This window comes from Cygnus atratus, chromosome Z, assembly GCF_013377495.2.
Source record: "Cygnus atratus isolate AKBS03 ecotype Queensland, Australia chromosome Z, CAtr_DNAZoo_HiC_assembly, whole genome shotgun sequence".
Classification (NCBI taxonomy): Eukaryota; Metazoa; Chordata; class Aves; order Anseriformes; family Anatidae; genus Cygnus; species Cygnus atratus.
The window spans coordinates 31,139,458-31,154,392 of NC_066396.1; the positions used below are offsets into that span (position 1 = coordinate 31,139,458).

At 35.3% G+C, this 14,935-nt stretch overlaps 1 protein-coding gene across 1 annotated transcript in view; it reads right to left on the bottom strand.

Moving 5' to 3' along the window:
• Positions 1 to 14,935, bottom strand: part of PTPRD (protein tyrosine phosphatase receptor type D) — a 420,315-nt gene that overhangs the window by 81,706 nt on the left and 323,674 nt on the right. The window contains 2 exon segments of the mRNA XM_035569749.2: positions 2,798 to 2,895; positions 12,393 to 12,505. Of these exon segments, the coding sequence (XP_035425642.1) occupies positions 2,798 to 2,895; positions 12,393 to 12,505 (211 nt within the window).

Here is a 14,935-nt window from a genome sequence, read left to right on the forward strand (position 1 = left end):
TGACAGAAGTCAGTGGTTTCCTGCTACATCTTATATTCTGCTACATCTATATCCTTGCCTTTAACTCCTGATGATGAAAAAATCTTTTTTCCTTCTGTGTCATCAGTTCAAACTTAATCTGAAGTGACAATAGCTGAATTGTTACTGTCTGTACCCATCTCTACCTGAGAATCTGACAGTTGCTTTTAAGGGACATCAGTGAGGAAAGACAAGGTCCCAGTCCTCAACCACAAATGTTCCCACCATCTCCCTTGTGCTGGCACTAGAGCTCATGCAGCCATGTGGTTAGCTCATTCAGGGAATTGATCCAACTAAAAACAGCAAAGAAAAATAAAACAATTAGTTCTCAGCTAAATCTATTTCCTGAGATAATCCTTGAACAGCTGCACATACACAAGTGCCAGGATTGGCACAAGAGAGACAACAGGAATGCACAGCCAAGACAGGGAGATGACTTACAGTGATCACCAAACTGCAACCTTTGTCCACTTCCTAGACTAGACCATGAAATTAAATAGCAGTGTTTTTCAGTAATTCTGCTTCAAAATGTGTGAACATTGCAGTAGCTGGAAATAAAGTGGCTTCTCTAAAGCTGGTATTTTAAAGGTAATTTTTGACTGTCCATTGGGGCAACCAACGTGAATGAAGCTTGATGTTGACTTATAGTTGGCCACATTTTAATATTCAGTGTCTGATTGCTCTATCCCAGATGGTATGTTTTGCCAAAATATATAAGTAAATAAATACAGAATGTGAAATCTGAGCTGTATATGCCAAATGGTAAAAGTTCTTAAGGTATATATACTAAGTTTTCAGTAAATTAACATATCTTCACAAAACTGCTTGTAAATGATTACAATTACATTCTCAAGATGATTTTAATGATTTAAATAGTATAGAAATACCAAACACCAAGGCTTTTACTTCTTCTACTTCTTTTACTTACTACAACATAAGAAGAACCATGTCATGTTCACAACATGCGTCACATACAGTAAATGAAGAATAGAATAGAATAGAATAGAATAGAATAGAATAGAATAGAATAGAATAGAATAGAATAGAATAGAATAGAATCATTAAGGTTGGAAGAGACTTTCAAGATCATCTAGTCCAACCACTACCCTACTAACAATGTCATCCACTAAACCATGTCCAACCTTTCCTTGAACCATGTCCAACCTTTCCTTGAACACCTGAAGGGACGTTGATGCCACCACTTCCCAGGGCAACCCGTTCCAATGCCTAACCACTCTTTCTGAGAAGAAATGGCTCCAAATTTCTAACCTAAACCTCCCCTGGTGCAACTTGAGGCCATTTCCTCTAGTTACCTGTGAGAAGAGACCTGTTATCACTAGTTACCCGTGAGAAGAGGCTAACCCGCAGCTCCCCATACATTTCTTTCATGTATTTGTAGAGAGCAATAAGATCTCCCCTGAGACTCCTCTTCAAGGTGCATTGTATATTTTAATGGAAACTATACTCCATTATATGACATGTAATGGCATTTTTTATTTATTAGATGGAATTTCCTACAGAGTTATTCCAATTAATTTGCCTATATTACAACAAGAAATGATTGTAAAATTTGTAGCAAATATTAGCATTTTTATGGTAAATACTGTTGCATTAATTTCCCTGTCCAATTCTTTATTATAGAAAGTATTACAGTCTTCATACTTAAGAATACATTTACATGCAGAAATGTGAAAAGATACTCTTTCTTTTTTTTTTTTTTTGTGTGTGTGTGTGTGTAATTGCAACAGTAAACAGCAACCCTGAGATTCTCGAAAGAAATTTCATTTCATTAATTGTGGAGTCTATATATTCCTTTTGATATCTAAGAAGATTTTTTTTGGAGCAATCTTAAAGTCTTTTGAACAGCATTCAATAAAATGATAAGTGACTTTAGTTCTCTTCTACAATATTAAGTATTCATTTATAATATTTCCTGTCAAGGCTTTAAATACATTAGATATTTACAGAATCTCTGTACATGTTAATGTGGAACTAACACATGAAAGTCTTTCTCAGTTTTTTGTTTGTTTGTTTGCTTATTGCACTGTCTGTTTATAGGAACCTTCAAATACAAGAAATGTGCAGTTAAAATGAGAATAATGTGTTATTACTCCACTGTGACAACAAAATCTTGAGGACTTTTAAGCAAGGATCAGTGACACAATAAAGAAAATACTGTGTCAGTGATCTCTCTGGGAGCTGTTAATCATTGGATAACAGACAGGACAGCCCATAGCTGCTCTGAAGAAGCATGATTTTCCTAATCATCCAGTGTATACTTTGTCCATAGATTTTTGACATGATAAGCCTTATTGGTGTTGAAGAACCAGTTAGGGATCTATTTAATGGATAGCTCTCCAAGTTCCTTTAGCAACAAATTATTGACATAAGAAGCTATCGCTCCCCACAGTAACAATCCCTGTCCTGGGAGGTGTAATTCATAGACTACTGGCAATATGGTTTGTAAATGATTAATCTGTTCCTTCCCACTCTTACAGAGCACCATTCACAGATTATCAATGTAGTATTATTGGCAGGACACTGCTTCAAGCATGTGCACATGGAATCTGCTTGACACAGATCCTTATAAAAAGAACACGTTAGAAGCAAAGGAGCCACCTTGCCAATGTAGTTCATCTACACAGAGGACATATTTTAACATGGTTTTATCATATAAAAATGGCACCACCAGGGTGAATACATACCAGCAGTAAATCTAGAGAAATAGAAAGCATGACATTTTTGATAATTTGAATGATAAGAAAATGGGGCAAATTACCTCATACTCCTGTGAGAACTTCAAATTGTCATTTGCTTTCAGTCTTTCAATGTGATCTGCAAGTTCCAAGATAGGTATTGGAGGGTGACTGGCCATACCTGTTGCACAGGAAAAAAGAACCAAATTTAAAATAAACTACATTGATGGCATCATAGTAAAATTTAGAAAATGCAGTAGTTAGAATGGCTAGAAATGTGTAAGTAGTAAAGATGTCAAATGTGAGAGAAGCAGGCAAATAGTTTGGTTACTCAAAGCACAACATGCTCTGGATAAATGAGCTCTGAAGCCAAATTAAAAGAAGTCACCAAGCATATTCCCAAAGTTAACAATCCTAGTGTAAAGGAAAGAGTTACTCTGAGATGAGACAATGAGGTTAGATAGGCATGGAAAAATGAGACAGTTAGACCTGATGTCGACCTCTGCTTTGAGTAATGACTCTTAATGTCATTTCAAACTTCTTCTGCTGGACTGTATGAAATGGAAACTGCATTGAATTAGATGAGGAAAGGTGAGCTGAGAAACAGACATTGAAAAGCCCTAAAGGGGAAAGAATAGTATTTTGACAGAAAGCAAAGTGACTTATGCATAATCAAGAAAAACGAACTTGAAGAATGAAGGTTACCAAGGTAACCGGAGACACCTGAACCTGCAAAGGAAATGGTAAAAAACAAAACAAAACAAAACAAAACAAAACAAAACTCAAACCAACAGAAAACTAACTTATAGAGTTAATTAAAAAAAAAGAAAAAAAGAAAAAGAAAAAAGAAATGGATCGCTTGAGAATTAATAACAATGTATCAAGGTCTAGAAGACTGACTACACATTCTGACTAAATTAGAAATACTTAAATATTTTATGAAATTTTGAGGTGACTGACATTCACATGCAACTATGAATGACTAGAATTACATGCACCATTGCTTTTAGACAACAGTCACTGAAGAGAAGATTGGACATCAGACAATTATAGCTTCAAAAATGTTTTCACTAGTAGCAGATTGTAGAAGCAGGGGTTGTACAGTTTGGTTGGACACACATACTGACTGCACTAGTACCTTAAAACATGTTTAATCTAAAACCCCATTTATCAACCCCCAAAAATACCTACAATCTACTTCAGGTGTAAACATCTTTGTCTACTAATGAAGATACTAAGTGGAAAAGAAGAGTAAGAGCTGCGAATCAGAGATAGAGAGGGGTGAGGAAAGGAATACAGGGACAGCAAGGCAAAAGAAAGACAGAAGAGATGTGGGGCCAACTAGCACAATCTGCCAGCTGAAGATTTGCCAGGCAATATTTTGCGAACATAATTGTTTCAGTCGGTCTCCGTGACCCTTCTCCAAACCGCTTACATTCTCCTCTTCATCCTTAAATGAAGAGAGTTTTCAATTGTTTCAGGGAAGAAATCAGAGCTGGCTAGAAAAATTAAGCTAGTGAACCCCAAAATCTCTTGAAATTAAAAAAGAAAAACAGTGATGACTCAAGGGGGCTCAAGCTGGAAGCCATGTTGCACAATGCTGTTTGCTTGTCACTGTGAATTTCAAGAGCATGCCTAAGACAATTAACTTGCATTTCCCATAAAGTAGCTGAAAATGACCATGTGGTTACAACACAGTCACACTTTAGAATGTTTTTCCTTCCGCTTTTTTTTTTTAATTCTACTTTAATTTTTTTTTTTTTTTTACATTTTCAGGCATCGTGTTAATAATATCCTGCAGCGCTGCTCCTAATTCAGCTGACCCTATAAATATATATTTATATATTACCTTCATAGTACATATGTGATGGTGAGACAGTATTTAACGTAGACATTAAAGCAAATTGCCAGTCAACTAACAGAATAACTAACAGAATATTCAGATATAATAGCAAGATTTATTAGAATTTCAATTAACAAATTAGTCTACAATACTTGATTTATGTGAATCAGTTCTAGTTGTCTCCCATTTTGTTAGAAATTTTGCTTAAAAGAAATTGGCTATTCTCATAATAAGAGTGTGGGTGACAGTCATCTAAAAATTAAACTGTTTGATCCAGATCAAGCACCCCCATGGAAAATATGTGAGTGAAAAGGCACAAGAGAACTCTAGATTGATCCAGAAATGGAGGTGGACTGATGTACATCTAAAACAGTGCTTAAACCGAGAAAATAATAGAGACAAAGATGTTTAGACCTTTTCGAGCGAATCGTGGGAGAGAGTTATTATCATATAAGGACTGAGTGGTAGTTTGGCTAGAGAGGGAGGACACAGAGCCAATCAGGGAGGCGTAGGGGACTGAATTACTGCTCAAAGCTGTAAAAAGTAAAAGCCAATTGGAAATGGGAAACAAATTAGTAACAGCAGTATATCACCATAATCAATCAATCTCGTACATACAGGCACTTCAGACATGCACAAAACAGTCCGGAAACTAAACTAAAATGTCTAATGGTCCAATTACCCAACTGTAAGCACAAAGGACATAAAACCAAAGAGAATGAGAATTGCTGTATACATGATGAACCTGACTAAATGATCAGCATCATGAGCACAAATCCCAATAATTTGTTTACTGTGAAGGATATTTATTTTTTGAAAAAGTTGCTGACCACACAGTCTTCTTTAAACTTTTTTTTTTTTTTAATGATTTTTGTCAATGTTGATGTCAATTGACATTCCTAAAGGGAGATTTCATATTAAACATTTTGTGCAAAATGAAACTTGACATAAATATTTCCAAGAAAAAGAAAAAAAAAAACTATTTGCAACTTCTGAAATTGCCAAATTTTGGCTACATATAACCTCTTTTCTCTAGGATTCATTTTAGAAACTTACATTTGAACACTTGTGAACTTTTTTTCAAATCATACGCAAAGCGTGCTCTACTGAGATGGTACTCATTAAATACTTTTTTATGAATTGCTGGAGAACTTTTATTATGTAATCAGTCTACAAAATATAACAATCATCATAGCAGAATACACTATGTACGAATATGTTAAGACCTCATCCTATCTCATGTAAAAGCATGAAGCTCCTGCTGAATTTGATGTCAGTTGCATGCGAACAGATGTAGAACTTGACTCAATAAAAATAAAAATAAATAAAAAAAAACAATAACAACAACAAAAGCACAGCTAAACACTCATTTTTTGTGATTACATATAACAAAATGCACTTATTTGCTGGCACACTTTGACATTAATCAACGTATGCAATGAAAACTCTAAAAAAATAAGACAAAATAGAGCTAAATTAGAACAGACTCTCTGAGATGCTAGTAAGTCAAAAGAAACAGTATGACAAATGTATGCTTTAAATCTTTCCTTCAAGTAAGAAAGAGACAGAAACACTGAAAAATCAAGCAGGAGAAAAACAAAACGGAACAAACAACAACAACAAAAACAACCACACCATACATGCAAAAGGAAGCTGAAATTGTATTCATAATGTGTTTTTTTTTTCTTTTTTTCCCCCTAGATTTGGCAGAAGATTGTCAGATGTAAATGATCTTATCCAGCCTGGCATTAAACCATAAAATTAAAATGCGTTACAGTGTAGAAATATTTTCTGGCTAATCCAGACCTAAAGAACTTGGGATGCCGTATGTGCCACAATTTCAAGGCATAACTGAGAAAGTAAGGTCAGAATTTACCTGCATACTTTATCCAGGCTTTAAATCTGCTAAGTGTACTCCTGTACCCCACTGAAACAAGTGGGTGTTTTGGCCTTGTCATTAGTATGTTAAATTAGGATTTTGTTTACTATCACAGTTTTATGTCAAGGACTTTTAAAAACATGTGTGAAACATGCATTTATTTATAAATTTGGACATGTAGGTTGACATGTCCACAATAAATAAGAAATGAGTTAAGAAAGAAATACAGTGCACAGCTGCTAGCATACAAAACACAATCCAGATGAATTGAAAATGTTCACATATAATGTTCACAGATACTTCTTTATGAAATAAGTTATATTAAAGGTCTATATCAAATTAATACTTGGGAATTTTAAAGACTCATTTATTACATACTCATTTTTATTCAGTGACACAGAATACCTTCCATCTATGTTGATTAAGATGTTGGCCTATTATTGAAAAAGGAAGGAATCAGTAATACTTGGTACAGTCACTGACAATTTTTCTTATCAGAAACATAGAAATACATATGCAACATCTGGACATGGGAAATGGAAAATATGAAGGGTGACCCAGGGTCATGAAAATTTACCCAGGATGCCTTCAGTATATTTGATTAATCAATGTTACTTTAAAAATTCTTTTTAAAATGGCTACTGTTAACTCACAGAGTGAACTTACATCTTGTGTACAAAGCTAAATTTGTAAGATTAGCTTTAGAGAAATACGTTGTTCTGTAATATCTAATCTAAAATAGTTACTCATGTGCATATAATACTGCAATATTATACCCCTTTTACCCCAATATAAAAACCCTTTTATTCCAGAACAATGTATGTTATTCTAAAATGGATTAATTATTCTGGAATGAAACTAATAGTATATCAGAATTAGATATAACAAGCAGACCTAGGTGCTCACAGAAGAACCCCCAGCTCTGAATGAGCTGTAAAAGGTCTCTACACTGAGAAACGGAGAGGCCTAGTTCTCAGCCCTGATCTAAAAATTACTTAAGACAATAGCCTGTTGCAAAAACATTGGCTAAAATCCAGGAAAAATAAAAATTATAATAATAAAAAAACCTCTCTTGTGAGTAGCAGAACCTTCAACTCTCTTTCCCTGCTAAGCAGATTTTTATTGCCTCTATGTTAGACAGCAATCAAGTGGGATGTTAGAGAACTGTTATTTGCACTTGAAAGCCAAAATTAAGGTGCTTAAAATCTTCATGTGAGTCAAGTTCACATACACACGGGATATATGTAGGATAGTTCACTGTGAGAAAGCCATTACAGTCTGTTTTCGCCATGGAGACAAACCCCAGCTCTTCCTTGAGCATTGTCATGATACTCAAAAACAGAAAATGTGTACATAAAGTAAGGGAAGAACTTTCCTGCTAACTTGCAGAACAGGTAACAAAATCCAGACATCACTTTTTCCACTTTTGTTACTTGTACTTTTTTTCCTATGGAGATGTTTTATTCTCTCCCTGCCTTATCTTGAAAATAGGTTAGTATAAACTGCTCAGGAACTCACTGAGTTTCATGAGCACTTACTTACCTAATGAAAAAGCAGAATCTTCAATTTGGAGCTGTACAAATTTTATTTATTTTTCTTCTATTTCAAAGCATCTTATTTGGTTCATAAGAAATAATGAGATAATTGTTTAATTGCCACCCAGTTAGGCAAATTACTTATACGTGTGACACATAAATTTAAATGAGGAAAAAAACTGTCACTTTTCAGGAATGACTCAGTTCAGCTCTTTGGCTGATTGGCAGATTGAAGTCTTTCCACAAGTCTTGGGTCTCATAACCCACTCAAACTACTTAACATTAATATTTTCCTTTACACAAACCTGGGCTGCCTCATTTGATAAAATCTTTTATGAGGACTTAATTATTATCTCTTCCCTACCTTTGCCCACCCATGTGGCATAGAGACTTTTAAAATTTGCACAGCTGTTAATGATATTAATCCCATATTTTACAGGAAATTTGTAGAACGAGAAGAATGCTACTGATTTTCCCTCAGCCACTCTAATTCCAGAAGAATGTCAAAATTATAAATGAAATCCCTTATGCCACTGTGAGACTGGGTATTTTCATATTTACTCAATGAAAACTTGGCACAGATGTGACCCACTCCATAGCATATGGGCTTATCTAACAAATATACATTTTCTGGATAACACATAGGGACATGGGATCTTGTTCTGAGATGTAGAACTATGGGCTATTTCAAATGTCAAGACAAAATGTCAAATTTTTCTGTGGAGCTACTCTGTTCACTGAGGAGTGAAGCCAGAGATGAATATGAGCCTTCATAAACAGGGTAAGATAAGAAACCTTACTTAGGTAAGTAAAAGATTAGTGAGGAATACAATTATTTATTGAGAAGACAAAAAATAGTGATAGGAAAGAAAGACATTTACTGTGATGGTAGTTTAGAAAATGGATTTTTATCACATCTTCATGCTGATTTGACAATTTTATGACCAGTAAAGCATAACATTTGCCAAAATCACTGCACTGACATCACCAAAGATAAAATATTGCTTCCTGGTAAATTCTTTCAAAAAGTTATGCCCAACAACCCAACCACCTAGGACTATTTTGTACTCCTGGTTAGAAATTCAAATTTAACACATGGGACTAATTTTCAAATTATTTTGACAGTCAGATCTGATTCTCTTTTCCTTAAACAAAATATGCAATTTCTAGTATTTTTGGAAAGAGGCTGTTTAGAAATCTTTTAGAGGATTAAAGCTGACTTTTATAAATGTGTGTCATTCACCTCTCCCATTGAGAAGTGGCAATCTAAATATCATAGAATCATAAAGGTTGGAAAAGACGTTCAAGATCATCTGGTCCAACCGCCCCCCTACCACCAGTATTACCCACTAAACCATGTCCCTAAGTACCACATCCAACCTTTCCTTAAACCACATCCATCCTTTCCTTCGGATGGTGACTTCCCTAGGCAACCCATTCCAATGCCTAACTACTCTTTTTGAGAAGAAATTTATCTTAATTTCCAAACTGAATCTTCCCGGGCACAACTTGCCATTCCTCTTGTCCTAAATAATTGCTAATGTAATTTAAAATGTTCTTTTTTAATACTTCTTCACATTATGTATTCATCATAAGCTCTTTTTTTGTGCTGTTGTTGTTTCTTTACTGGAAGAAAATAGTGCGCTTGAAAAGATCCAAAAAAACTGTGGATGTTCCATAAGCTAAATAAATAATCATCATAATAATGAAATCAAATCATCAGTCCTGAGGCAGCTGTACTGACTTGACAGATGCTGATTATTAATGTACATGTCATTTATTTGTATTATTATAATGTACTCTGTCATTTATTTTATCTGTATTCAGTGTTCATAAAAGGCAGTATCTTGCAGAGTTAATAAAGCCATTGTATGAGGGTGATTTGAGACGTCTTGTTAAAAGAAATCCATCACATAACATCAGTACCATCTCCTTCTCTCAGCTGCCTGCGTTGCTCCAAAAGTACCCTACATGTTTCTGCTACCCAATAGAAAGAAAACAACAACAACACAGCTATGAAAGTGAAAGAACAACAATAATAAAAACAACAACAAGAAACTTGTGTCCTGAATATACAGCCTTTCTATATTTCCTCTGTGTTCGTCTTGGAAAAGCTTTGTCCTCCATGTCACTTGATGATGTGTTAGCGTATGGAGTTGGATAATTATTTAAGCAGTATCTAAATTTCTGAGTTAAATTCAAGCAGATTTAAATGAAATGGTAGCCCTAATTGAAGGTGTTGTAAGTTAAGTGAAATTCCGCTTCTGCTGCCATAGGAACTGTAGGTTGACTTTACTGCAGCTCAGATTTCATATTAAGGACAAGCTAATTAGCAAGTGTTACACAGCAAGATAAACCTCCTGGGGTAGTATCTTTGATATTTGGTTGCATCCTGAATATCTTATTGGACTGATCTGCACCTAGGGTTCCTAGAAAAAAAGATCATAATTTGACTTCTGTTCTATATTTTTTTTCTAGTAATTTGAATCCTCCATTTTGTGAAAAAGATTTACAGCAAAGAAAGGGATCTTATAATAGAAATGGATTGCAGATGTTCTGCCTAACTAGCTTCACAGAAAACTGCCAACTTCCCAGATAAATTACAAAGCTGCAAGGAAAAGTACACTTTTACTCCTCTCTAGTTCTTTTTGGACCAGTGAGGTGGAACTGCAGTGTCTGCAAGTGCCACAAATTCTGCCAGTTCTTATTAATTTTACATTTTTGGTATGAATTTATAACTAATTAATTTTAAATGTAAAGTTATTAAGAATTACCAGAATTTTTTTTCTAATCATATTTTATTTTACTATATAACCAATACTTAATGGATCAGTAAAACTTTACACAAACATCAGAAAATGTTGCTTATATACCTAGTAATTCCGATATCCACTCTACCTAGTGTATATGTGCATACAGCTAATGACTTGTTTTAGATATAAACTAAAATGTAAAAACCAATATTTTTCTGTTCATGTTTCAAAGATTTGTATATACATGTCTACCTATTTAAAAACCTTTAAAACTTTGTGTGAAGGTGCTGGATAAGGTCTGAAACCTTCACTTCATGAGAATAAGTCTACATTAATGTTGCAGTCTCAGAATCACAATTGCAAATCAGCAAAGCATTCAATCATTTCCATTTACTGCATTAAGGTTCATATAGTGGAGAGGTCCCAGAGCACATCAACAAGATTCCCACATTCAGATGAAACTCAACAAGAAGATGCACTCCCAAAACACACCTCGTGTCTCAGCAGCTGATGAGCATTCACTGTAATAAAACAGATTTAGGCAAGTCTGGGGCAAGCCTCAAGCCTCAAAACACTTACTTTTTACCTCTGACATATGCAGTAAGGATGTTGGGTCTTTAGCCCCTTCTTCATTGTTCTGTAGATGTACTCCTGCTAGGGCACAACTATCTTAATGCAGACATTCTTTTAAATATGAGAAAGGAGATTTGACAGTTCAGTTAACCCTTTCGTAATATTTAGTGTGTCTGCTTCTTCAGCTAGTCTCTTAACATCTCAAGTACTTAATTGCCTGTCTTTATGAGCTTGAATCCATTATTGTTATTATTGTACTAAATGTAATAAATCTGACAAACACAATGCTCAGGAAGATTTGATAAGTAATTAGCATCAGATCAGGACTGTGTGCAATCATATGGTAACAGAAAACAAGACTACTGGAATACAGCATGATCAAAACAAAGGTAATTTAAAAAACATTTACTCATAAAATGACAATAAAAAATCAATATTATTTAAAGTATTTCTCTCTGTATTTCTTAACTATCAACCAAAAAAACTTTAATAAAACAATGCTTCATAAATAAAATAATTAAATGGGTAATAAAGAATTCAAGTGTGTTACTTCTACCTTTCAGAACTACTGCCATATTAATTTGACCTCTATGACTCTTTGACCCTAATATAGCCTGAATTTAAGAGACAAGACTATTTCTCTATTTTTTTTTGTTTGTTTGTTTGTTTTGCATTTGCAATACAGTAAAACCTCCAGTGATATTGATCAATTACTTGATAATGTAGTAGATATAAGGGAAGCTTAATTACAAGAACTAACTATAAGTATCTAGTTAATAAATAGGGGGATGTATATTTCCCAATATTTTTCTAATGTTTTTAGGTTTAACTTGTACTTTTAGTATATAAAACACATCCACACAACATATGTGACTTTTGGATCTTTTCTACAAAACAATAATTTTGTTCATGCAGGATTTTTCTTTAAATAGAAATTAAAGAATTACCTCCAAATATATCAGAGAAATACATAGTAGAAAAATATCATAAGTGGCCAAAATATATATATATTTTTAAAAATTGTTCTGTTCTGTAACAGCACCACTAACCAGAGTGTGTGATCGTAGAGCTCAGTGAGCTATTATTGTCTCTCACCTGGAGTTTGAAAATTAAGGCGTCGTAGCTCCACTGGGTCTGTGGGATGGTGAGAAGGGACCTCCTTGCTGTTGGGTATGCTGCTCTTTCTAGAATCAGATTCAGCCCTCTTCCTGCGTGGAGAAGGCGAATACATGTATATCAGACTGAGGTGTGAAGTAGACAAATGCAGGTATACAAGTCTTTAATCATTAAATTATAAACATGAGATGCTTTCTGAAAGAGCATTTGATCCAGTGAAAAGATAAAATAATGATTCACAGTGGGTAAGGCAGCTACCATTTGCAATGTTAAAATGAATTTAAATATAGAAATGTCAGAAGGAAATGTCTTGAGCATTCTGGCCCACACCAATCCTCTAGATCATCATTCCGGGCACCAGAATAATTAACTATTATGAGACATAACAGTAAATTTAAAAAACTTTACACTCATGCATCTGATCACATCTACATGTTCAAGGCTCAGATTACACTTGAATGTTTCTGATCAAATTACTAATTTCATAAAGTGTTTTGCTACAAAAACTTTCCATCTGTTCTCTCTGGTAAATCCTTAACACCTATATTAACTTATTTTTAGTGAAGCTTTGCAGATTTAAATTTGATTCTTCTTTAAAAAATATTATGGAATGACTCATTTGAAATTCTTTTTTCACTTTTGATCCTGACTATCACAAAAGCAGCAAAATACTCTAGTGTTCTTTATTCTTAAGTATAGGTGAAGAAAGGCTGCTTTCCATTTCCAAGAAGTATTTTTATCTTTATTTTGTACTCCTGAAGTCAAGGGATCAGTGGAACTGTCCAGAGACAAGCTTCATTATTTTTCTTCCACTTGTAAGTCAGTGCTGAGCAGCAATATTTCCCATTCATCTAGAAAAAGAACTAAATTCTCTTCTAATCATTTGTGTGAATATTTTGAACAGTTATAGGACAACAGAATGGTTTATTATTATTATTATGCTTAGGATCATTTTGTCTTTTCTGTCTTTCCAGATTATACAAAGACATCACAATTATTTCAGATTACACAATAGGTAAAAAACTGCTGAAAAAAATAAATCCACTAAAGACAAATCACATCATTTTGGTGGTCAATGGCTTTATGTCCAAGTGGAGGGCGGTGACGAGTGGTGTATATTAGGGGTCTGTCCTTGGACTGGTACTATTTATGTCTTTATCAACAACACAGACAATGGGATCGAGTACACCCTCAGCAGATTTGCAGATGACACCAAGCTGAGTGGTGCAGTTGATACAACAGAAGGAAGGGATGCCATCCAAAGGGACCTGGACAAGCTTGAGAAATGGGCGCATGAGAACCTAATGAGGTTCAACAAGTCCAAGTGCAGGGTGCTGCACCTGAGCCAGGGCAATGCCAGACATGAGTACAGACTAGGTGAAGAACTCACTGAGAGCAGCCCTGAAGAGAAGGACTTGGGGGTTCTGATGTATGAAAAGGCTCGACATATGCTGGCAGTGTGCATTTGCAGCCCAGAAGGCCAACTGCTTCCTGGGCTGCATCAACAGAGGTGTGAACAGCAGGCGGAGGGAGGTGATTGTCCACCTCTACTCCGCCCTCGTGAGGCCCCACTTGGAGTGCTGTGTCCAGGTCTGGGGCCCCCAGCACAAGATTTGTTAGAGTGGCTCCAGAGGGGTTCTACAAAGATGATCAAGGGGCAGGAGCACCTCTCATACGAAGACAGACTGAGAGAGCTGGGGCTGTTCAGCCTAAAGAAGAGAAGGCTGCAGGGTGACCTCATTGCAACCTTTCAGTACTTGAAGAGGACTTTGAAAAAGATGGAGAGCAACTCTTTGCTCAGTCAGATATTGGCAAGATGATGGGGTATGGTTTTAAACTAAAGGAGAGGAGATATAGATAAGAGGTTGGGAGGAAATTTTTCACTCAGAGGGTGGTGAGGCACTGGAACGGTTTTCCCAGAGAGGTTGTGGATGCCCTATTCCTGGAGGTGTTCAAGAGCAGGTTAGATGAGGCCCTGAGCAACCTGATCTAGTGAGTGGCATCCCTGTCTATGGCAGGGGTGTTGGAGTTAGGTGATCCTTAAGGTCCCATCCAACCCAAACCATTGTATGATTCTATGATCATTTTCACTTACAGAAATATGTCAGCACTGATTTTATGTGTAAGGAGTACTACGGAACTCTTTAGAACAATTCACACTTTAAGCACAAAACCACATTCCTTTAGCAGTTATTGTTATAGCAAAGAATACTTTTAACTTCATGAAAACACAAATAAAAACATATGAACATCGTATAACCATGTTGTTTCTTGAAAATGTACCTCGTGGAGACACAAAAAGTAATGGTGAAACTTGGCAGTATATGCTACGTGTATTTTAAACGTTGTAAAAAAACAAAATATCTTGCAGCTGCCTTCAGTTTGATACCTTACTGTCTATATTATATTCACTTAGGTTGTTATATTCACTTAGGTTGACAGATGTTCTGTTATTCTGCTTTAGATCATTCTTACGATAACTTGTCTCTCTCTCTCTTCCCCCCCCCACCCCCACCCCGCCC